The 26,254-nt window shown below is 40.1% G+C and overlaps 1 protein-coding gene across 1 annotated transcript in view; it reads left to right on the forward strand.

The window, feature by feature from the left end:
- Positions 1-26,254, forward strand: part of ptprdb (protein tyrosine phosphatase receptor type Db) — a 162,100-nt gene that overhangs the window by 102,874 nt on the left and 32,972 nt on the right. Inside the window, exons 7-20 of the mRNA XM_085410023.1 lie at positions 2,964-3,109; positions 5,694-5,835; positions 11,921-12,109; positions 13,390-13,398; positions 15,950-15,967; positions 17,679-17,789; positions 18,778-18,789; positions 19,245-19,514; positions 21,399-21,508; positions 22,357-22,554; positions 24,324-24,449; positions 24,605-24,752; positions 24,835-24,983; positions 25,848-25,992. Of these exons, the coding sequence (XP_085266149.1) occupies positions 2,964-3,109; positions 5,694-5,835; positions 11,921-12,109; positions 13,390-13,398; positions 15,950-15,967; positions 17,679-17,789; positions 18,778-18,789; positions 19,245-19,514; positions 21,399-21,508; positions 22,357-22,554; positions 24,324-24,449; positions 24,605-24,752; positions 24,835-24,983; positions 25,848-25,992 (1,773 nt within the window). The remainder of the gene's footprint in view (positions 1-2,963; positions 3,110-5,693; positions 5,836-11,920; positions 12,110-13,389; positions 13,399-15,949; positions 15,968-17,678; positions 17,790-18,777; positions 18,790-19,244; positions 19,515-21,398; positions 21,509-22,356; positions 22,555-24,323; positions 24,450-24,604; positions 24,753-24,834; positions 24,984-25,847; positions 25,993-26,254) is intronic.

The following is a 26,254-nucleotide window of genomic DNA, read 5'->3' on the forward strand; positions in this document are numbered from 1 at the left end:
GTGAAAGCATGTGTGAAGAAGTCAAAATTATTCAGGTTATAGATCCTCAGTGCTACTTGGTGGTAACCAAATTCTTATGTTTCTTTTATTTTTAATTACAGGGAAGATCTGAAGATTATCTTTTTGTTTACCGTAGATCTTTAGCCATGACTCAGAAGTGGTGCAGGGACAGGAGCTGACCGAATAATTTCTGCAATCTGTTGTGTAGATTAGGTCCCACTATATGGATTGCTATGTAGGCCACCCTTCTTCCACCCCCCCACACACACTCACACCAGAGTGGAAAGATTGGCACCGTCTAATTCCCTCTAAATCTCTCTCTGTGGACCACTTAGTAGTTTTCCTTCACTTCCATCTTGGATCACATTGAAGGATGGTGTGAGGAAATGTGGTAACATATGGTAACATTCATGAGCACCTTCTCACTGTAATTGTTCTTCATTTTTCCGAGTCCATCTACATCAGCAAAACAATGAACCTGTGCATATTCCGTCCCTCCTGAAAACATGTACAAATATTTAAGTTTCCTTTTGAGTTTCAGCTTCTCTCCTTTGGCCCAGATGTCAATGCTTAATCCCACCAAGTGGCACAGTCACAAAAAAAACCCTGATGATCAAGGCAAAAGACAGACCAGTTAGGACACCCAGAGGGAGGAAACCAGAGGCGGAGAACAGTGAAGATGAATTCAGAGAAAATACAGTGAAGTAACTGAAAGGGAAATCAAAGAAAAGAGAATAAGGATGAGAGCCAATAAAGAGAGGGGAGGAGAGAAGAGATGGGGAATTGCGAGGAGAGAGTTGGGAGAAGTGTGGAGCATACGGTTGGAACCCCACCTCCCTTCATAAAGTCAGTCAATGTGACAGGAAGACTTATGTAACACCCCAGAGATGGAGGGAGGAGATGGGGAAAGAGTAACAAGGAGGAGGGTGAAAGATGGAGGAAGGAGAGCAGCTGTGAAGCGGGAGAAAGAAGGGATTCAGTGGTTAAAAAAACTGGGATGGGGTAGAGAGCTAGAGAGGCAAAGCTTAACGTAAGACAATTAAACACGAGATGTATGAAGAGAATGATCAGGGTTAGGGTGGGTAAAAAAGAAGAGGGGGATAGATAAAAAAAAAAAAGCAATTGGAAAGATCTACCGTTAGTATGGCCCTGCTGCCTTTACACTTTTCATTTGTTTTGTGGGGGAGAGATTAGCAAGAGGATTAAGAGAGAGATTCTCCTGCTCTTCATTCTTTCTCTTTCTCTCATGCTCTCTCTCTCTCTCTCTCTCTCTCTCTCTCTCTCTCTCAGAGGGACACACCCATCTACTCGCTCATGCATCACACACACACACATGCATTGTAATGACACACGCAAAAAATGTTGCACATACTTTACATGTTATAGCTGCAGGCAGGTCATTATTTCTGTTCTCTGTTAATCTGCAGACTGCTTTTCTGCTTGACTGATTTGTTAACTAAGATACTAAGATACTTTTTTTGCTTATATTTTTGTTTTGTATACATGTTTACCAGGAGGATCTGCGAGTTTTCTTATTTTAAAAGCTTGGCCTGATGAAGGTATTTCTTGCCTCGCAGCTGACTGAAATAAATACACGACTAATAAGTTGTCAATTTTTTTTTGGCAGTCACCGCGAGCCTGTCGATAAGCATTTAGTAGCCTAGTCGTAACCCGAAACATGCGGTTTGCATGTAATGTGGCACGGAGGATGAAGAAGAACCCGGAAACATGCACACGTTACCTTTTTCTGGCTCTCTGACACAGACGCGCACACACACACATTGTTTTAGTCAGTCATTGAGGTAGATTTGGCTGCGAGCCAGTGAGGTGTAGAGGTGATTGGGCAGCTTGGGGCTCTCCGGCTATGTTTGCCAGTACATCTGGCTCGCTCGCGCTCCGTCTCACCCCTCGGTGTCTTGCTCGCTCCCTCTACTGCTCTCCATCTGTCTCTCTCACTCGTTCCTTTTATCTCATTCACTCCTCTGTTCATTTCTTCCCACTCTTTCACACACACACTCACTCTCTCTCGCTCTCTGTTTCCTTCCCTTTTCTGAAGAGCTTAGCTTTTCTCCCTTACTCCCTCCCTCCTTTTAAACAGCAAAAAGCAATTTCTCTCCCTTTGTCAGGGCGGTTGGCGCTAAGCCCTTAAGTAGGGATTTTCTGGTTTGGCTGGAATGCCATTAGGCAAGCTGGTGGTGACGTGCCGTGACTGACGTGCCGAATCTATTTGATGTCATGATGTCACAATCCAGCGGAGGCTGCGGTTATGATATTGTTGGCGTCCCTGGAACGAGGGGCTTTAGTGGTCATGTCAGGAGTAAGTCTTCATAAATCCTTTATGGCATATAAATATTAAGCTTCTTTGGTGGTACAGGGACAGAGGGAAAAACATGGCGGAACATACACAGACACATGTACAGAGAAAAAAGGACACACACAGACACACAGACAAAGCCAACCTCGTGAACATCCAACAGAAAGATGTGCTGAAGGTGTAGAGCTACTTCAAGAAGTAGCTGACATTATACCACACACACTCACACACACACACTTACACACATTTGGATTGTTGAAATCGTTTCCAGGCTGCATCATTGTCCTTAATTTTTCCTACTTAAACTGCATAACACATACACAGCTGGCGTCCCTCTTTCCCACTCTGTGTAAGTGCAGCACAGATCACAATCACACTTTAACTGTTACTGATGTGTAAGCAGAAGTTTGTGGTTTTATATGAAGTGATATTTGGGTGCGAAACAACAAAGCAGAGAACGGAAAAACATAATAATCTATTAGAGAATATTTGTAGGAGTGCCTGTAAATAGTAGTGGTGGAAATTCTATCAAGATTGTAACTGTATGTCACAACTTATCGTTTTGCTTTGCGGCATGTGGATGTGCATCCACACAGAGTAACACGCTCAGTGTGAACCTGATGTTTGATTTATGTTTTTTTTCATGCAGCACCCCCTAGATTCACACGAACCCCAGAGGACCAGACAGGAGTCCAGGGGGGAGTCGCGTCCTTTGTGTGCCAGGCCGCAGGAGATCCACAGCCCAAGATTGTCTGGAATAAGAAAGGCAAAAAAGTCAGCAATCAGCGATTTGAGGTAAAGAAGCTGAGATACTAATGGGATTTGAAACGTTGTGTCTCCTGTAACATTAACTAACTTTTTCCCGTGGTGAAGTGCTGTGAAAGAAAATAGATTAGTGTCCAACAACAGAGATTTATTGGCTACTTGGAAGCAGCTGTGTTTGCAGTGAGTGGCCACACAGAGCACTGAGGCAAGATGACTGCTGCTACTGTCAGTTCTTGTTAGCATTTTCCTGTCATGTTTTCTTTATAATTTTTCCCACAGCCCACGATTTATTTATTTATTTTTTAGTAAAAAGACTGCTTTGGGATGTTCACCATGGCAGACCATCTGCCTCCATCTCACCCCATCTCTAGCATCCTCCTTCACTACATCCATGAAGCTTCTCTGTGGTTTACCTCTTTTCCTCCTGCCTGAGAGCTCCATCTTCAACACCGTGTGTCTAATATTCACCAAAATCCTTCCTCTACATAACTGTCCCTCTGATATATTCATCATTTCTAACTTTGTCCATTCTAGTCACTCCCATCGAAAATCTTTGCATCTTCAACTCTGCCACCTCTGGCTCGACCTCCTGTCTTTTTGTCAAACATACATCACAGCAGGTCTCACCACCATCTTGTAATCCTTCCGATTCACTCATGCTGTTATCCCTCTGTCACAAATCATCCCCAAAACTCGTCTCCACCCACTCGTCCTGCACTCACCCCTTCACCTCTCTGACGCCAGGTATTTCAACTGATCTACCCTCGCTACTTCTGCTCCTTAAATATAGCTGTTAAAAGCACCGATATAATTGGCAATCAGCTGAAATCATTTTCAGCTGTTATTGTAATCACTTAATTGTTCAAAGTACTAATGAGAATTGTGGAAAACAAAAGAGGAAGCCGAAGATAATGTGTAATTTTTATAGTTTATTGTTCATACTGAGATGTCAAATATTAATAGGTTCAGTTTATAATCTTTGGATAATGCCAGGTTAACTGTTTATGCTGTCATACAACATAGCATGAAAGTGAAAAAGGATATTCCCAAAACTATTCGTCTAAAAAAAACTTTTTAAGAACAGATGCCGAACATTATAGTCCCAGCCGGCTGACAGCGAGGATGTTCTTTTTTTGTCTTATGAAACAAAACCCTTTGACGTTGAGAACAAAAAATAATAGCTGATGAAGTCAAACCGGCCTCCTGAAAACTGTCTAAACATTCTTTAAATTTCCTGACATTTTAACAGAGCAAACGATCAATTATTTAAGAAACGTATTCATGAAACGTATTCATGAACAAGGATTATTTCAGAGCGTCAGAGCTATTGTAAAAGCTACTGACTCAATCATTGTCTAAATATAACAGGACTAGTTCTTGACACATTAGATTCCCCACTGGGAGAAAGGTGTGCTGTTTGTACAAAAATTGACATGTAGCTGTATAATGAGTGCCCATCACTATTATTATGGGATCATCTGATTGGTGGGGTTTTCTCTCTAATAATGTAGGGTCTTGCAGCATAAAGTACCCTGAGGCAACTGTTGTTGTCGTCTGTCCCTATTAAGAATAAATAAATTGGAATTGTGTGTATATATGTATACATACATATGTAGGTATATGTGTGTATATATATATATATATATATATATATATATATATATATATATATATATATATATATATATATATATATATATATATATATATATATATAAATAATCCAATGCATCTGTTTGCATACAACAACAAAAACTGTCAATTTGAACAGTTTTTTATACTGCCATACAGATGTCTGGAATGCTTCAACTTTTTCATATGTCAGTTGATGCCTGGGGCTACACTATATGAGATTCTTATATGATCAGCCTTATTGGTTTCCCGTAGGCTCTAACCTTTGCTTTATTTCCCCACCCCACAAGTCACTCTTAGATGGAGATGTTGAATCAGCCTTGGTCCTGCTCAGCCAGTGTCACCCTCAGCTCAGGGTGCTTTTCCACTTTAATAAGTGGAGTTTCCTTCCAGGTTCAAGTTCACCTCAGTATCTTCCTGTTCATGATTAAATCACTCGAGGAGATATTTTATTTTTAATCCAGACTATATAACATTTGGGCTACCTGCTGTATATTTCCCATTGACGTCCTGTAGGTTAGGACTTGTGGGATTTATTTTTATTGGATTTCAGTCAGTGGAAACATTCCCAGAATTCAGAATCCAGATCAATTACATGCATGTATTAGACTTATGCAACAGCAGTTATAATGTGCAGTCCAGCAGATCTGAAAAATCTGGTCATTACATGTGAAAAAGAACATGAGAGATATTCAAGTGTAAGGTCTTTGCTTCTCTCAAACCTGAGATCTGTTTTAAGCTGTGTTTTCAACGATGTCATACTTTGGATTCAGCTTTCCATAGTAAAAAAAAAAATGGGGGGAAAGCCTTAAAAACCTTTTCCTTTGCAAATACAAATGATCCAAACAAATATGCTGCCACTGAATTTTGGGAACTGCACGTTATGCACTCCTTCATCAAGGAAATCTTTGACCTTGCGCATTCTCCAATCTATAATAGAAATAGAAATTTTAGCTGCTTTAACATATTCCCCCACTAACAGGTTATAGAGTTTGATGATGGATCCGGCTCAGTCCTGAGGATCCAGCCGCTGAGGACCCCCAGAGACGAGGCAGTTTATGAATGTCACGCCTCCAGCTCTGCAGGAGAGATTACTGCCACTGCCAGACTCACTGTGTTACGAGGTCAGTGTGAACTCCCCCACACAGTTTTTCCATCCAGCTGTCTCACATCTTAGGTGGCGTTTATAATCTGTACATAAACAGCTAATAAATTGTTTATGACACACTTCATTTTATAACAAATGGGGTTTTCCTGGCTCAGAGTGAACCTTTGAGGGTTCACTCTGAGGGTAACATGAGAATTTTTATTGACGAAAAACAAAAGCATTTGTCTTTTCAGGAGTTTAGAAAGACCTCTAAAAACGAAGTAAAGTAGTCTAGTAAGCGTCTGCATCACACCTAGCTGTGCCATTTCATTTGATTGTGAATTGATCAGGCAGCAACACGCCATCCACTCTAGGTATGCAGACTAGTAGTTCATCCATCCATCCATCCATTCTCTTCTGCTTATCCATTTCAGGGTTGCAGGAAGGGGAATGCTGAAGTATATTATGCAATTTACATACGTGTGTGTGTGTGTGTGTGTGTGTGTGTGTGTGTGTGTGTGTGTGTGTGTGTGTGTGTGTGTGTGTGTGTGAGAGAGAGAGAGAGAGAGAGCGGGACTTCAGTGGTTAAGAAGTTTGCCTCACAGTGAGAGGCGTGTGGGTCTGAATCTCCTGCTCCTCATCTTTCAAAAGATGAAAGGAAATGCTCTTTTCACTTTTCAACCAAAATTCTTCAATAACCCAAAGAAACAAGGGTTTCATTTTTTAACTAAATGTCAGTGTCATTTAGACTTCTGCAAAAGTCATCTTTTCAACAGCTTTTCAGTGGCTTTTTACTGGATGGATTGGCCCTGTTTAAAACCCCATCCTTTTGTTCCTAGTAATACTTCTATGCCAAAAAATTCTCCATCCATTCATCCAACCTGGTAGCTGGGAGAGGCTCCAGTCCCCCCAGCTGCCAGAGAGCGAGAGGCGGGGTACACACTGGACAGGTCGCCAGTCTGTTGCAATCTCTTTATAAAGGCAGGTTCCATGCCCATGTGCTTGATTTTGTACAACTGTGGCAATAAGGCTGACAATATGTACATGCAAAGATTAAGTAGTGCGCCTGTTTTGTCCATGTAGTATATTTGTATATACGTATACAGTATATACATCACCTCACCTTTAGACCTTAAAGGTGAGTTGCCTCAATGCACTTTATATTGTAAGGTAAAGACCCTCCAAGACCCTCCAATAGTACAGAAATATATATATATATATATATATATATATATATATATATATATATATATATATATATATATATATATATATATATATATATGTATACACACATTAAACAATCATTGTTTTTGCAGGTTTTCTTAACTAACTAACTGAAGCAATATTTAAAAAGAAATAGTTGCAATGGTTAACTGCTCCTCTGATAATTTAGTGACAATGATTTGCAAATGACTATTCCTGTTTGTAACCCAGAATAACAGGATAAAGTGGGTGTAACTAATGGATGGCTGAGTGAATGGATGGAAATTGGAGGCTTGGGGGATTCTTCGCAAGCGGCTATATATTCAAGTGTGAGCCTGGATCCGCCGCAGTAGACGGTTTAGTGTTCGCAAGAGTCCATTAATGCAGATAGTGATGTTAGTGTTAGTGGAGTCCATTAGGAGAACATTATGTACCAGTTGTTTGAAGCTCAAGAGTGTCTTAGTGAGTGAAGTTGCTCAAGTGTGGATAATCACATTGCCTGCCTTTACAGTACATGCTCATGGGGAACGGACATGCAGCCTATTGTTCTGTCTTCTCATGCTTTCTCTCCCCTTCTGTCTTTCTCTTTCTCTCTGTGTCCCTCTTGTCTGTCTGATGGGTGATAGCATAGTTTTCAGTTCTTCCTGTTTCTCTTATACTTGTTTTTGTTTGTTTCCAAGTCCATCCCTCCTACTTTTACTCTTTCCCTTTCCTCTCTTTATCTTTTCAAACATTCCTCCTTTTCCCAAACTCTCGCTCATTCTGTCTCTCCTCATGCTCTTAGGTCTACTACACAGCAGCCTCTAAATTATTCACATCAGACCACTCTTTGCATCTTCTGTGCTGTTCCGCTCCATCCATCCAGAATTTTTCCTGTCTCACATGGTCGTCTTTGTGCGTGTTTGTGCACTTGTCCATCTGAGTGCAAACAGGCATGCTTACTTTTGTGTGTGTCTGCGTCTATTTTTGATTTTTGTTTTACTCTTGATGGATGAATACACTCATTTCCAGGTTTTTTTTCCTTATCAAGACCATAACCACTCAAGCACACACACACTCACATAGAGACATACAAACGTATCCTCAATCTAAAACAGTCCGCCTTTATGTAGTGATTAGCCTCTTTCTGTTCCTCTGAGGACTCATTGTGTTGTGGATGAATAAAAGGCCACCTGGGAGCAGCTAATAGTCCCCAATAGACTGTCAGTCCAAATGTACCCACACAAATACACACACACGAACACACACACACATACACACTTAAACAAAAGCACTCAAACACACATGCAGTCTTGTCAGTCATGTCTCCATGCCTCCCCTCTGGCTCTCTAAAGACACAGCTCCGGTGACTGACTGACTGACTCACTCTCTGACAGGAGGGATCCAGTGTTAAGGTCAGCTGGCTTAATTACTGAGGATTAGAACCAGGCTAATTGAAATCTGGGCTTCCAGTAAATGGCTGTGATTGGCAGTGGTTGAAATAATAATGAAGCTGAGAGCAATTATGTGCTTTAGTATCCGTGGCACAATCAGGTATTGTATAACTAGTGGTTGAAGACAAAGCTTGTGCGTTATTTTAGGTACTTGAGCCCAAAAAAATAAAGTTAATGATGGAGTTTTGTAGTTCCAACTTATTTACTTTCTTCTGTTTGTGTTCAGTGACAACTTCTTGTTGTCATGTGGTGCTTTTTGCAACAATAAATGACTTGTAACAGTGCTAGAGTGTTGCAGGCACACCTGACAAACCCATCACAGACAGAAGGAAGAGGTTAACACGTCAGAAACACAACATTTTATTAGGAAATCTAAAGTCATCTGTTTTATAAGCATTCACTGTTTATACTGTGCAGCAGTTGTGAATGGCAGAAACAGGTTTGTTTGCAGGTGCACTCTGGGTTCTGATACAGCAGCCAGCTCATTCTTCCCATGATTATAAAACCAGGCTTGACTTCCAAATTTACAGATGACAAACCCAGAAAGCAATGCGTGCAGAATTCATTTTGGAGGTCTTATATAAAGGGGACAGTGTTCGCGCAGTGGTTCCCATGATTGCGAGAGCGGGGCTTTTTCTATGAGCTGTGAAATTATCTGGGTGGCTCTCAGTGGAAATGGTGAAGTAGGGAGCACATCCAAATGAAACAATGTGATGTGTGCAAGGCCACGCCAACAAGGGAGTGTAGGGTTACTAATCTACCCTGACCTCAGGGGGTTCTTAGCTGTTACCATTCAGCAGCCCAGTCTCAAATACACATGCTGCAGCGGCTTTGACCCAAACACACTGCGGTGTTGCTTACACCTGTCGCCATCATGGATGGCGGAATGCTGATTGTGTGCGCACGTTAACTTGTGTGTAGCCAATTGAAACCTCCCTCAACCTTTCATTTACATCACTTTCCACCTTGTCAACTTTAAATTTGTGTGTATGTGTTTGTCTTTGTGGTGTTTCTTTGTACATATACCTCTATGTGTGTGCAAATATTTTCAGCTATTACATGAGCATACTTGTGTGTTTTGCAAGGCTTTAAACACTTCAACCAGCAGTGGTACATTTCCAACTTTGTTTTCTTTGCGCACATGCTAAGTGGTTGTAGGAAAGGGGCAGAGAAAGATGCACGTTCTCAGGGAGTAGCATTCTGACTGTGCATCCTCAATGTTCAGTGCAGTGTCCCACCCCAGGTAGATGAAATAGAATGCATTATTCCTGCCTACAAGGGGCTGGCTTTGAAGTAAGCGTTTGCATAATGAAAGCAGAGAGAATCATGATTGTTATGCTGTATAGGTCCCTTGTGCTCTCTCTCCCTCTCTATTTCTCTATTTCTCTCTCTTGTTCTCTCTCGCTGTGTTTTCCTTTCTGTCACTCTTTCTTTTTCCCAGTCTGTTTGAATCTATTCTGGTCTATTCTCCTTCTCTCTTTTTTCTTCTTCACACTTTCGCCCTCTTCGCCACCCGTGCTCGCTGGCACGCTCGTACACACAAACACCTTCTCATCTTGTTCTCTTGGTTTATTATGTCCGTGTTTCCATTTGTCGGGCGTGGTGATTGATTGAAACCGGAGCTGTTAAAAGGCCACACACGCACTCATGAAACCGGCGTCTCACGACCTATCAGCCATGGTTCGATGGGCTGGTACCAGAATTAGCATCTCCTTGGCGAGGTTCAGCGCTAGGATTTCCCGTTAATGAGGTTCTGTTTGGCGTAGAGGGATAAAGTCACAAGGGATTCTGGGTAAAACAAAAAATATATGTATGCGAGTGTTTGTGTGTGTGGGATTGTGGAGGGTTGAGGGCTTAAAATAAACTTGTCTTCTATATAAATATTCCTTGTTCGTCTGACTTTATTTAACGATTTTATTCCCTGTATTATAGATGACTCACAAATGTGGCATTCATTGTGTAGCCTTGAACAAAGTTTTAAAAACCTGGTTTGCTCTGTAGCTTTTTGATTCAAAGGGGGGATACCGTATCATTTCAGTTTTTAGTGAGCTGGGTTCACTCGTCTTTGATCCCCTACTTCCTCGAAGCCATTGTCCCCCCCTTCTGTTAAATCTCCTACTTCAGTTGAATGAAGTTGGTTCGCTGCCTTTGATTTCCTCTCTCACAGTGAAATGACTCTCTATTTTTGATTTAATTGATTTAATGAAATTACATTTGATTTTCCATCCCAAAAGAGTGCAAGTCCCAGTAGATAAGTCTTTATAGGGCTCACACATTTGACTTTATGCAACCTGCTCATGCTGTAGAAAACGCGGCACTACAGAAACTGTAGCTCACCTGATTCCTGTTCAAAAAGCTGTTGCCTAAAGCATTAGTGAATTTGTCAGGTAGGATGAAATGTTACTTATGCTATTTGACCTCACTATTGGATTCTTCAAAAGTCTTGCCTCTGGACTCAAGGCTGATGAAACATATTTTGACTTAAACTGAATCCAAATTAGTCTTTTACCATTTAGCTCGCAAGTTTTCCCCTGAAAGTTCCTCTGAGACTGGACTAGCATTTGAACCTCCCTGATGTCATTTCGGTGCTTAAGCTGTGTGTCTTCAGGCCTCAGGAATTTCTTACATTGAGCACAGACTGATCACTGTGTGAGAGCTTTCTTAATAGCCTAAATTGCACTGCTCGCAGACAGGCGGGACAATCTCAAGTATTAGTTTGACATTTGGGGAAACACAGTTATTTGTTTTCATGCTGAATTCTTGGTGAGATCTACTCCCAAAGATTTAAGTAAGGGGGGGTGATTGGCTGCTTTTCACTTCACATCCTTGTACCTGACAATTTTAAGAGGATTGTTTGTTTGTTTGTCTGTTTCTTGAGCCACTTAACACTGATCTCATTTAAGCATAAAACGATGCCTAACTCAAGGGATGAAGTAGTGTTGTGTCTACACATAACAGACAACTTAGGAAAGAAACTGTTTTAAATTGAATCTTTAGGCTTTTTGCCTAACAGCCTGTAACAAAAACACATAATTTGTTCCAATTTCTTTAGCTGAATCCACAAAAAATGCCAAAGATAACACAATTTTACAGGCATAAACTTTTATTTTTGCGCCAACAAGGTCATTCCCAAAGAGTTATTAGTACAAACTAGGCATATCTCTGTGTGGTCTGCAGTGTGGGCTGGAAGAATTGAGCAAACTGGACAGCTGAGGACAAACAAAGTGGCTCTCAGTGGGAGGGTGTTTTTTAAGGAGTTGAGGAAACTGGGAGAAATAGTCAAGGTATTCCAAATTACAGAAGAACTGGACAAAAATCAGAGACAACCTGTCTCATGGAACGATGGACTCAAATCTATTCAGTACAATCAAAACATGACAAACGTGTAAGTGAGGGTGAAAAGACTGCAGGAAGATGTTAGAAGAAAACTGCTTCTCTGTCTTACTAGGTTAAATATTTTACTTGTGTACCTAATCCTTCCAGAGGATCAGCTGCCCTCAGGGTTTCCCACCATTGACATGGGCCCCCAGCTGAAAGTGGTGGAGCGTTCTCGGACTGCCACTATGTTATGCGCCGCTAGTGGCAACCCTGACCCAGAAATTACCTGGTTCAAGGATTTCCTCCCGGTCAACACGTCCAATAACAATGGAAGAATCAAGCAGCTCCGCTCAGGTAACCAGTGCTTTTATCCCTCCATTCTTTTGCCTTCTCTTCAATCCCAGATTTTATTTCCACCTTAAGGGTTTTTCCTCCACCATTTTGTTTTATGTCCCCTTCTTAATATCTGCCCCTTAAACCCATTATTTATTTCCCATTCCTACAAAGTTTCTGTTTTTCTTGCCCTTGTTAACCCTTTTTCTTACTCCACTCTCCTCCTGCTATGGATACTGGCTGTATTTCTCAGCTGCCTCTCTTTCTGCTGCTGCTGCTGTTGCTGCTGTTGTTATGAGTTGACTGTATACGGTTGCCAACCCTTCTAAACTCTTCTAAGCCTTTTTAAAAGTGGACTCCCGACTTTTCTCCTAATTCTGAGGTCTTCCTGTGCAAGTCACCATCACAGACAGTTAAAGTTTCTGTAAAAGAATACTAAAAATGTCCCTAAGAGACATCAGTGGGCTACATCTCTAGTAAAAACTGTATCTACAGACAAGATTTAGCAAAACCAAGTGGTGGTGGCATGTACTGACTGAATGGCCTCTCTAACATAGAGCTCACTGCTGTGACTTACTTGAATAACATTTTGTTTTTCCTGATTTGAGCGTCCTGGGTGGATGTGACACTGAGCCCAAGAACATGTATTCGTGTTATCTGAGAAAATCTGATAACAGAATTTCAAAAACCAAAATTGAATAATACGAGGACAGTTTATTCTGTTCCAGTCAAATCATTAATCCATTTCAATCGAGATTTTTTTTAATATTTTTGTTTTTTTCTTGAGCCACAGTAGTGTGTAAGTCTGCTCCCTCCTCAGTCCTCCTTCTGCTTTCAGGGACCGACTCTGGACCTAAAACCCCCTTTCTTGTGATTGGACACCCAAGTCTCTGGCTTCTGTGTGGATATACCAACCTATTTGTTTGTGTCCCTGCTTTTTTTATTATTATTATTATTATTATTATCTGGCTCAACCCCCAAGACCCTGCACTGGATTCTTTATTATCTTAATTTATAAAGAAATTAAAAAAAAAAACATTTAAAGGATGTAGAAAAATTGTTACAACTTAAATGTAAAATACTTGGTAGTTAGCCATGTTAGCTTTTTTAAGTGGTTATTATTATGATGAAAAATAGCGTGACTTGTATGATTCTTTAAAGTATAAATTTCCATGTCATTACTTTTTTTTGTGGAGTTTTCAAGGTGTTTCTACTAAGTCAACTCCTCTGTGTAACTAATGGTCCGATTGTAATGCAATGTCTATGCTGTTTCTTTTCTCTTTGTATCTTTTTAACCACAGAGTCCTTTGGTAAGTGCTTCTGTTCCAAGGCCCACACCCTCACTGTCCACTTTTCTATATACTGTTCACTAATGTTGCTACTGATTTTGCTGCTGCTCACTTTTACAACTATTGCAGTGTTATTAAAATGCATGGCATACTAACAGTTTTTACACAGCACAAAGCATAGATGTGAACACACCCACTGTAATACACGCACTTGTCTCTCAAAGCACCTGTACATTGTACTGGCTAAAGGTAGATGCCACAAAGAGGACGTACAAACACACACACACACAGACATGCACATAGAAAGACACACACACACTCTGTCAACCTAGATGTAGCTGACCTCACCCTCATCTGTGCACCTGCAGCCCTTCCACGCCCAGAGAATAATATTTTTTCTCCTCACACTCACCTATTTACTTTTCCACTCCTTTGCTAATTCAAATATTCTTTCCCTCACTCACTCACTCACCCTGCCTTTCACTCATCCACTTACTATCTCCAGTCTGCTGTATAAAGTTACCATTCAATAGCTATGAGCTCTAGATGGCCACTGGTGGAGCCAGGATAAAGAAATCAATCGAGACCACGTTTCAGCCTTCTAGACATTAGCTGTGCATTGTGATAGGCATATATGAAAACATATAAGTCTAGCTGCTGTGGTGTAAAAGTAGTGGTCAGACGTTACACTGCATTAGTGTAAAAAAGAGCTTAGTAAGGATTAACTGTTTTAGAAAGAAGAAGAAACAATCTCGTCTGCTCAGTTTATGGATAGTTGAAAATTTAGTGATGCTGTAATTTCCACTAATTTTCCAACAATCACGTGAAATGTTTTAGACATTTGAATCATTTACTTGATTTAGAAAAACTTCTTTGGCATATAAATGCACAGTGGGCCAAATATGCGATTACTACAGCTTAAATTTTCCTGTAATGTGAGGACTCAGACCTTAGCTTTTCCTCATGTTACACCTTTAAAGGCAGAGTTGTATCTGTTGAATTGCAAATCTACTTTCTGATATATAGTTTAATCTGATTAAAACTGATGTTTTTTGTCATGTTAGTTTATAAATTTTAAAATTTCATTATAAGACTGAGGGGGGGGGAAGTAGAGGCTGGCTTTAGCTTTCATTTCTCATAGGTAGTATTACCTTAAAAAACTTTGCTATACTTTTTTTAAAATACATTTTCAGTTTAGATACCTTAAGATGAGCCTAAGAGACATCAGCTCGACACATGCGTCTGATTTCAGTTGAGCATTTCTTGGCTGACAGTTGATGCCCTGCTGAAAGCGCTCTGATGTGATAAGCCCTATTTTAGTGGTGGCACAAAAGCTTGCGCTTTATCGGTTTGGTAATTTCCTGACCTTTAAATGACTTTACTTTGCGACCACACTGTGCGCACGTCACACAAACAGGTGTGAGTTCATTCCAATAAGTCAGCGCCGCGTGGGGTGTCTGCATTTTTGGTGGAAAATATGTATAGACGTGCTGGGAAAAGTTATCTGAGAACCACGCTGTTGTGATTTCATCAGCGAGAGCAAATGAAGTATGACAGAGTATGAAAATATGTATTTATGATTTATGCAAATACATCACCTTAATTAATCGCTCTCCAGACAGTTGAGTCTTTTAAATCACCATAAAAAATGTTTATTTTGTGCAAAGCTGCATGTCAGCATTTATCATTTAAGGTAGTTCTGAGAGATTAGGGCACATCAAAGGCTTCTGCCACGTTTTTATTGTTTGTTTCTGGTATTATTCCACAACTTGAATAAAAACCCACACCATCTGCCTTTGGCTGAAAATTTGATGTGTTGTGTGTTTAGGATGTGCCTTTCGGCACCACCCAGACAATAATAACATTTTTTAATCAGCCTCTTGCTGTTTTTGGAGCTGTTGTCATCATGCATCACTGTAATTGGCACAGCTGTTTCAGAGAATAGAGACCTGTGATGTGACTGGCTAAGAGTGAATTTACTAGGAAGTCACTGCTCAGATGAACTCAGAAGCCACGAACTAAAATAGCGGGTGCTTGCCTTGCATGGGGCAAATATCGCATTATCTAATAGAGGTTTTAACACACTTTGCAACTAGCAGGATTAAACCTGGTTTCGAGCCATTTAGAGGACAAGAGCAGTTAAAAGCTCATAGTAGTTAATGGACTTAGAGTTCGCCAGTACACTTTTTAGACACCCAGATGAGTGTAGTGCAGACACCCTTCTCCTATAGCCACATCCACCCCTGCTACAAGTCAATAAAGTCCAATCAATAACCCATCTCCTTATAGCTCTGTCACTGTCTATCGCTCTATCTCAGGTCAGTTTTTCCTCTTCTCAGGCTTATTCTGTCTTAGTTTATTCTATTTCCTTTATGCCTCTTCTTCCTCTCGCTCTGTAAGGATCTATATTTTGAGTCTTTCTCTCTAATTTGATTCTTCTCCTTGCCAAGTTACTCCCCACCCCCACCCCCTTCCCCCAGTCCCTCCCTCCCTTATCCCCTTCTCCTTCTGTGGTACTAACATTTTCTTCTTCTTCTCCTTCTCTAATCTCGTGCATTCATTGCCCACTCAGGTGGCACGCCCATACGAGGTAAGACTGCTGGGAGGACCAACATGACACAGTGGCCTGATTCCTTTTCAACCCCTGGTTCCTACTTGTCTCACAGATCTGAAAAGCAGCCCCGGGTGGGTTAATCAATATGGGGTTTAGTCCAAAAGACTCAAGACTCTGTGACATTGGTAAAACTCATCCAACTGCTTCAGATCTGCAGTAGGTGCAAGAGGAGGAATTGGAGTTGAGCAAGCAACTCATTATACTATGACTGTCACCTCCCCTCTTCTCATCCTTCATCCCCTCTTCACACTTTAATTTTTCCATCTCAGCCTCAGCGTTCACTCTGTAACAAAGAAGTCCATTGCTTCCTTCCTCGTCATGTTGTGATCTCTCTTTCGTACCCATCAGTTTAACCACCGTTCACATCGACCGTGTTTCCAATCAAACGCATGATATGTTTACAACTTGGTTTTCTTTCTTTGTTGCTTAGTTTGAGGTGAAAAAGCGTACTCACTTCTACCTCTGTTTGTTTGTTTGTTGCTTTTTAAATTTTTGTGACCTGAATTTCTTTTTTCTTTTTTTTCTCTCTTTTTCTCAGAGGTCTTGACCTAAGCTTGGCCTGGCCTCTCCTTCTACCTTGTCTCTATTTGCCCAATCAAACGTCCCAGTTTTGTTTTTCCTCCCAGCTGTTATTCGCTCAGGCTGAAAAGTCCAGATGGCAAAGACTCAGACACACACTTGCAAACATGAGTGCGCTCACACGCACACATAAATTCTCAAATCTCCACACGCACACACACAGAAACACACATACTTTCATGGTTTTTACCATTACCTCTCTCTTTACCTCTCTCATTACCGATAAAAAGCCCCAAACAACCACTTTTTTGATAAAGTTTTTATGGGCGCTTTTTTGCCTTACCACACCATCTTTAAAGAACCTCTGGTTGACTCTTTTTTTGACAGTTTTTCTATTTTCAGGGAGCGAGAAAACATCGGTCCCTTCCCAAGGCTTTGCGTATGTCGTTCTTTTTTTTTTTCCCATCTGTTGGCCTTGACGGAGGTCGGTTGATGTCTTTACCTCCTTATTGGGTGTGTTTTAAATTGACATCACACTCCTGATCCCATTGGTGGATCCGAAAGGGTTGGGGAAATCTTATTGCCATGGCAATATCTTTTGTCAGACGTTATCCTTGGAAAATGAAACATGATTTGTTGCTTAATGTAACTGCATCTCAATTTTCAGCATTTTTTTTTCTTCTCAAAATACAGTGACGGATTTCTGCGCATTCTAGCTGTTTGTTTCATTTGCTTTGCATGAAGACCGCATTCTCCTTTTTTGTAGGTTTTGTTTTGGTCTTTTGGGTTGTTTTTCTCTTTTTTTCTTTTTTCTTTTTTTCATATTTTGAAATCAGGAAGCTGACCCTTGTTTTGGGCAGATTCTTGCTGAAAGTGGTAGAAACTTGTTAAAGTCGCTCTATAGATTTGGCTCTGTTTGTACCCCTACTTTCCTCAGAATGAGTTCAGCCTGTTTGTTTTCTGAAAATGCCCACAGACTCATTTATTCTTATTCTTTCTGCAGTTTTTTTTTTTACCATTTATATGTTAATGTATATACTTACTATATCAAAATTCCTAATGTCTTCCACTTCTGTGTGATTGCTCTTTCTTCTGTCTGTCTGTCTGTGTGACTCTCTGTCCTCTCTTTATCTTTTTGCTCTTCCTCTCCGTCCCTCCATGCATCCAGGTGCCCTCCAGATAGAGATGAGTGAGGAGTCAGACCAGGGGAAGTATGAGTGTGTTGCTACCAACAGGGATGGGACACGTTATTCCACCCCAGCTAACCTTTATGTAAGAGGTAAGAGTTTGAACACTTTTTTTATGATGATGCAACAATTCTAATGATTATGTGTGGATGAGATGAAATTTACACACACGTATCAGTAGATAGACCTATATTAGGAATATATCTAATTTATTAACATGATACAATGCTTTTAAGTAGACTATATTTTATAGTTTTTAGCTATCGAGCAATGAAACTGGATGGTTTAAGAATGAGCGCTCTTAAGGCTGGCCTAAATGTTTCACTCGAGTCACTTATCTCTTTGCCCTGCCTTCTTAGCCTTTAGACCTCAGAGAAAAACCAAATCATTGTCTGGTTAAAACTTGTATTTCTCTCCAAATCTGACAGGCATCTCACCTCCTCAGGCGCTGTCTTCCCCTCTGCTCCTTCAGCACACGCACGTTCACACGCATACCCACAAAATGTTTGAATCTCGGAGACATTTTTATTCCTGGGGCCTTTTGCTCTGTTGTCTGCCTTCAACCCACCCCTTAAAAAAGGTCTTAAACAGTGGAGCATCTTTTTTTTTCTTTTTTTCTGACTCCAACATGGCTCATGGGGATACATAGCAAACACTGAATTCACACACATTAGGATACACACCTATGTCATATATAAAATCCACATGCACGTACACATAAACACAAACAGCATACAGTCAGTGATGTGTGTCTAACAGTGCTTGCAGGGCCAGGGAAATCTTGCAGAGCTGCTCAGTGAGTGTTTGACAGGCAGTCTATGGAGACAGCTGGCAGAGGAGCCTGCCTTAAACAGGAACGCTTTCACCAACGTTGGCCATGTATGGCCTCCTTTTCTTTCCTGTCCTCCCCTCACACATTCTTGCCCTTCCTTGCTCGTTCTCTTGTCCTTTCTGTATTTTGCCACCTTGCAAAGCTCTTTTTGTCTAACATATCTCTCTTTGTCTTGTATTCTCTTTCTGATATTTTGCATTTTCCTGTCTTTTCTTCCTCCTCCCGCCATGTCATATCTCCCACTGCAGAGCTGCGAGAAGGTTGGTACTGTAACGACCGAGTGGTTCTCTCGAGTCCTGAGTTGTTGTTTTTTGGCTTTTTTTCTTCCATTAAACTGACACTTTCTGTTTGTGTGGCTCAGCTGTGGGCTGTGTGCAATACTGAAAGTCTAAACCCGCCTGTACATTTTACTCCAGAGTAATATACCATGTGCTGTTTTTCCATGTGAATGCATGTGTGTGTGTGTTGTGATTTTTGCTCTCCTTTTTTCTGTCTTTTATGTTCATAAAATTTTAAAATTCACATTAATAAAACATCTTGATATCACATGCACCCTAATGGTAGTGTACCAGACTGTTCAAATGCTTGTACTCTAACTTGAATGTCATAAAACTTTATCTCAGAGCTCAAACCTCCTGATTGTTCTCCGTCGCTCTGCACAATCATTAAATTGTAATTGTTTGTCTTCTCTTGCCTTCTTTGCCGTTTGGTCCAGTGCGCCGTGTCCCCCCTCGCTTTTCCATTCCTCCGGCGGATAGCGAAATCATGCCAGGAGGGAACGTCAACATCACCTGCGTGGCGGTAGGCTCACCCATGCCATATGTGAAATGGATGCTGGGGGCAGAAGACCTGACGCCAGAGGACGACATGCCCATTGGCCGCAATGTACTAGAACTGACTGACGTACGCCAGTCCAACAATTACACGTGCGTTGCCATGTCAACGCTAGGTGTGATTGAGGCAGTGGCACAGATTATAGTTAAAGGTGAGTAGTGGAAAGGATAGGAACAAAAGAGTTATACACCAACCTTAATCGAGGGCGATTTTGCTTATGACTTTGTAATAAGGCAGAACTGCAGTACTCTCTTTCTCTCTGTTTAACATGTATTTTTATTACAAAAGAATTAAAAAGTAAGACAGTAAAGAAACTTATTTGTATGAGAGCTCCTTTATATACAGATGTTAAAAATATGTATTGAAGAGGAAAGTAATGAGTGCATCTAATGAACACACTAAAGATGCAGTTCTGTACTATATGGACGCAGACAAATAGTCACTGAATACATTTGAAGCAGATACAAAGACAACTACATGTTTTACAGTTAATTAAAATTAAGAAGAAACTATTATAATGGAAGCCAGAAAAAAGGTTAGTAACCAAACACTCTCCACCAAGCAGGAGCAAACAAAAAAACAATGTCACTAGCTGCAACCTCCAAACACTCACACAGCTAACTTAGTGCAAACACACAGCTAACTAGCTGCAACCACTCACATGGCACTCTGGCGCCAGAGCTCACCTTTCTCTGCCCTTAAATACCTTTAATTGCTGACGTGAGTCAGCTGTACGATAGAAAAAGGTGGCACCTAAGGCAGGAGAGATGGTAGGACACGCCCACACAGGCAACTTCAGGAGGAAGCCCTGCTAGGGCCGTAACATGGACTTATGAGATTTAGTTAGATTTGTTTTGTTATGGTTTAGATTGGAAAAGGCTCTTTTTTATTGCTGTAACAGCTGTATCAGTTTGAATACTTAATTATTTCAAGAGGGTTAATTTGGTTTCAAATGCAACTCTATTCCTTGGGGAGCTGCTTTAAGCAAATGGAAATCAAAAGACAGTGTAGTGATGTGCAAATCTAAACTCAGTATTGTATGAAAAACGTGTTAAATACTGAAGCTGAGATTTTACTGTTGTAGTTACTTTGTGAAGAATGTGCTGATTTTGAATTGAGTTCCTGTAACTCTCAGAAAAGTTGGAACAGGGGTAAGAAAGAAAATTTGTGTTTTAAGAAAGTTCTTAGGAATAACGCCTGTTGGAGTATCTTTCAGCTATTTAGGCAAATGGGTAACAGGTAGCTAACGTAATGATATACTGTATGAAAAGAGCATCCATAGAGACTTTTAAAGTCTTTCAGAAGGAAAAATGGGGATTGTCATCACAAAAATTAAAAAGAAATGTTGAAATTTAAAGAGCTTGTGGTAAATCTATGTACTCAAAGGACAAGACCTAGAACAATATTGAATTACTATGATCTTAATGGCCTCAAGTGGCACTACATTAAAAACTGACCTAATGGGTTTGTGAAAATCTCTCTTTGAGCTCAATGAACAATGCTTGTCATGGTTTCTACTGTAAGACTTCACCATGCAATGAATAAATAAACATGAAAAGTGTAAGACAAAAATCCAGAAAGAGTTGCACGAGTTACACTGTATGAGTTCTGGGCCTGAACTCATGTAAGATTGTAAGACTCAGTCAAAAATATGAAATTCTTCTTTAAAAAAAATCAAGAACTGCATCCTGTGGGCTACCAGTAAACTAGTCTTACTTCTGTCAGCAAGACAATACCAAGCCATGTCTATACATTAAACTAGCACAGCTTTGCAGTAAAATGCTGTTAAGTGGTCTTAAATTCATTGCGTGTTTCTCTTCAAGACAAAATATTTAGAGAATTAATTAAAAAAAATATATATGACAAAGAAGGCCCTGATCTGCTGAGCAGCTTAAATCCTATCAAGAAACACTGAGAAAATGTTGCTTGGGGCGCTTAAAAAAGAGGTGATGCACTAGAGTGCTAAACGTGTCTCTGCCCAGCTGTCTATTACAATAAACAATAAAATATGTCTCGTCTTTTTTCCACACTTCAGCTTTGCCAAAGGCTCCTGGCATGCCTGTGGTGACAGAGAGAACTGCAACAAGCATCACTCTCACCTGGGATTCTGGAAACCCTGAACCCGTCTCCTACTATATCATACAGGTATAACAGACTTGTAAGCACGTAAACATTACCTACCTCACAGCACTATATGTACACAAATTGCTGAGACACACATTATACAACTCGAATTCCAAGAAACTTGGGATGTATAATGCTGTATACATAAAACACAATCCAGTGAATTCCAGATCTCATAAACCAATATTTTCAGAACAATGCACAGAAAGCTTGAATTGAGGCATTTTATCATTTTATTAAAAATACAAAACGTGGAACAATTTCGCAATAATGTTCCTCAATGTAAACGTGTAAAGACTCGTTATCGAGAATAAATAATATCGTTAAAGGATTTAGAAAATGTCATGTTTTCTATGTTCTGTTGTAAATAAAAAATGCTATTTATGAATTATTGCATTCTCTGCATACCCAGAGTCTTAGAGCACTAGGATTTATCAATATAAACTGTTATTATGTTGGCCTCAAGCCTACTTAGTATGGCTGCGAAGGCAGGAATCCCTGTTTCTCCCAATACTAATAACCTCCCTCGAAGTGTTCAAAGTAAATCTGGTGTCCTGTGAATACTCCCTACTGACAGTGGTAAATTCATAAAAGAGAATGAATTAACAGTACTATGGTTAACAGTAGTATTGAAATACTCACTTTCTAAATTGCAGGACTCCTGCATGAAACATGAATTGCCAAATTTCACTCTGTACATTTCAATGTAAATCTAGATGAGTAGATGCAGGTATGGTTTTACATAGTTTTGATGTATTTATGTATACAGACACAGCTGTAGCTGTTAACTCAATACAAAGTTGTTTATTGCAGCTTGAATTCAGTCTGTACTACTTCTTCTTCCCCTTTTCATCTCTTGTTTCATCTAGCATCGCGCCAAAGGCTCAGAGGACCCCTATAAAGAGATTGATGGCATTGCTACAACACGCTATAGTGTGGGCGGCCTGAGTCCTTACTCTCACTATGACTTTCGGGTGGCAGCTGTCAACACCATTGGTCAGGGCCCCTCCAGCGAGGTGGTGGAGGCTCGCACAGCTGAGCAGGCCCCCTCCTCGCCTCCTCGCCAGGTCAGGATGATGCCTTTATTTGACAAAGTGGAAAGCAGTTTTTACAGCGATAAAAATGTTCTTTCCAAATATGGATCGAGGCTATTTTTGACTCTGAGACAGCCGTTGCTGGAGCTGTCTGTCCATCCTGTTCTATTCTCATAAAAGCTTTGAGGGAATTTCAAATTTGGTACAAGCATACATACTGGAATGATTAGAATTTGTTCAAAGGGCCATATACCAGGATTTATTTCACTAATTATTGCAAACTATGGTATACAAAAATGTGGAATTGGATAAAATATCACAGTGATGGCATTTTAGCCAAAATAAATCATCATAATTTTCTATAAAATACATGTTTCTTATATTTATATAGGGTTTTAAATCATTTACATTTGGTCAGAGACCAAATTTTTCTAAGGCTTCACCTCACATATTATACATTTTACATATCATAACATTTCATATTACATGTAGAGAGATATGGATGTAATATGCAACTTGACTAGTTAGGCATATAAATACAAATTGGTATTTCTGGTTCAATATGAGGATGCATTTATGTAACCTCTATTTTAATGCATTTCAGTGTGTGCTGTTTTCCAGTGCTGTGACAAACTTTTTTCCCCCTTCTTGATTTCTTAGTTTTATTTTTGTTTTGTTTTTGCATATTTGTCATGTTTACATCTCTCCAATCATCAAACAACTTTTAATATTAGACAAAGATAAGTAAATACAAAATGCAGTTTTTACACAATGGTTTCATTTCTTTATGGAAAAAACATGCCAAACTTCCCAGGTTCTGCATCAAAAAAGTAATCAGTCCTCCTTTTTCAATTATTAATTAATTGTGATTAATCATGTTTTTGCAAAGAGTTCAGTTGAACTAGCCACATCCAGACCTGATTACTTCTAGGACTGCTGAATCAAGAAACCCCTTGCATATCTGACACCTGTCTGACAAAATGAAGTAGGCCAAAAGATCTTTTTTTAAAGTAACACATTGTGCCACAATCTACAAACAACTCAATAATAGCTGACAAACAAAGACACTGACATCTATCAGTCTGGAAGATGTTACAAAGCCATTTGTAAGGCTTTAGGACCCCATTGAACCCTGATGTAAACCATTATTTACAAATTGAGAAAACTTGGAACAGTGGTGAACCTTCCCAGGATTGGCCAGCCTACCGAAATTACTCCAAGAGTACATCGGTGACTTATCCAGGAGGGCGCAAAAGAACCCAGAATAACATCTAAAGAACTGCCAGCTCACTTGTCTCAGTTAAGGTCAGTCTTCGAGATTCAACATGGAAAGAGATTGGGGGGGGGAAGCATCCATGGAGGAGTTCCAAGGAAAAAACACTGCTGACCAAAAAGAACACAAACGTTTCCCAGTTGCCAAAAAGCATCTTATTGGTCTCCTAGACTTTTGGAAAAGTATTCTGTGGACTGATGAGACAAAAGTTGGATTTTTGAAGACCTGAATCTTCTTACAGCTGGTGTAAAACTAACACAGCATTTCAATACAAAGAACTTACCAATAGTCAAACATGGTGGTGGTAGTGCGATGGCACTTTCACACGCGCAATATTGACATGTCAACCAAAACGTACACCTTCTATAGATGAAGGGTCTTTTCCCCCTAGACTTAAATGCGATCATTGTCCGTTTGGCAACCACATAAACTGTCCCCTGTTGCCTATTAGCAGAATCCAGGTTTAAACTTTCTCCACATTTGTGTCACTTTTGCACTTGGTGTTTAATTTTACTCTTTTTATTTGTAGGTCATAGGTCGGATGCTGAGCGCCACAACAGCAATGATCCACTGGGATGAGCCTGAGGAACCTAATGGACAGGTGGTTGGTTACAGAGTGTACTACACCTCTGACAATTCGCTGCCAGTGAACCAGGTGTGTATTCCTGTGTGTGTGGTTTGGCTTATTGTTATTGTTACTATTTATGCATAACAGATGATAACTTGTGTTGCCAAGATGTATAAGGTATGAGAGTGTATCTGTGTGCCTGCTTGCATTCATGCATTGTGTTGTGCACCGGTGTTGTGCAGTGGGAGAAGCAGATGGTGCGTGGATCCAGCTTCATCACCATCCAGGATTTGACTCCTAACAAGACTTATTACATCCGAGTGCTGGCCTTTACCTCTGTAGGAGATGGCCCCTTGTCCCAGGACCTGCAGATTATAGCCAAGACTGGAGGTAAAATAAGAGAAGCAAATGGCATGTAATGGTTAAGATTATGTAGTCTTAGTGTTCTTTAAACAATCCTCTTCCCCTTTAGTTCCTTCTCAACCATTAGATTTTAAGGGTGAGGCAAAGTCTGAAACCAGTATCCTGTTGTCCTGGGTGGCTCCAACGACCCAGGGTGGCCCAGATAACCAGATTACAGGATATGAACTTGTTTACCGACGAGCTGACGACACAGAAGAGGTAAAGATGGGGAGATAAAAAAAATTGTCACTAAATGGGCTGTTTTCATAAATGTATAATTTTATAGGTAAAGTTGTGGTCAGAAGTTTACCTAAACCCATCATTGGTATGAATGTCATGATCATTTTGGACGTTGAATGTTTTCTTTGAACTGTTCAGTTTTCAGGGTGGTATGATTGTACAGAAAAGAAAACTTTAATGACTTTAAAAAACATGAATTGAGTGCACAAGTTTGAATTTAATGATTTATTTATTTCTCGAGTCCACACAGGCTCAACAGGGCACGCAAACAGGCTCAATTTGAATCTTGATTCTTTTAATCATTGGTGATCGTGACTGATTACAACTGGTAGTTTCTCTTTTCCCGCATAACATGGATTAGTTTCACAGCAGTTGTTGGATTGACCAATTTTTTAAAACAATGGGAAAAACGAGTAAAGAAACAGAACAATGATCCCAAACACACATCAAAACCATTTTTGAAATGTTTGATGTTACGTTTTTGGAAGGGCTTCCCAAAGCCCCAACATCAACTCTATTGAAAATTTGTGGATCAGCCAGTTCTGTCTCAGGAAACCAACCATTTCAAACAAACTCTGCTAATTCTGCCAGTTCAGCAAACAGTCACTAAAGATGTATGCTGTAAAATCAGTCACCTGAAAAAATGAAAAGTTGAAAGAAATCATTAAAAGCTCCAAGATACCATGACATCCATGCCCTTAATGAGTGTCCCTAAAATTCTGATCACATTGGTAGGTGGATAGACAATAACAAATTCAAATACGATTGTGTAAAGTGATACTAATTTGATATCATTATTGATCTAGTTATAAAAAGTTAACTCTTGTCTTTTTGTCCCTTCAGAAAAAAGTGAGCTTTGAGCCCGCCACATCCTACCTGCTCAAGAACTTGAAGCCCTTTTCCACCTACACCTTCCAGCTAGCTGCCAAAAGCAAAAATGGAATTGGGGCATATACCAATGAAGTGTCCATTGACACACCACAGACACGTAGGTCTACCTGCACAGACTGCAGTGTGTGAAAGTGTGAAGGTGTTTGTGAGAGCGAAAGAGAAACAAGATCCAGTTTTGACAATGCAAAAGCAAATACATGTAATGCTAAATCACATAGGTTTCTCTGCTGCAATTTTAATTAGACACATATGTGGCATTGTTGCATTGTCAAAAAGGGGCCATCATGAATCAAGACCATAGCTGGAGCTGACCTCAGAATTGATATTTCAACAAATATATAAAAGACCAATAATTATTT

Source organism: Rhamphochromis longiceps, linkage group LG6, assembly GCF_057381845.1.
Source record: "Rhamphochromis longiceps isolate RC_006_pf linkage group LG6, R_longiceps_female_GT1.1, whole genome shotgun sequence".
NCBI classification, from domain to species: domain Eukaryota; kingdom Metazoa; phylum Chordata; class Actinopteri; order Cichliformes; family Cichlidae; genus Rhamphochromis; species Rhamphochromis longiceps.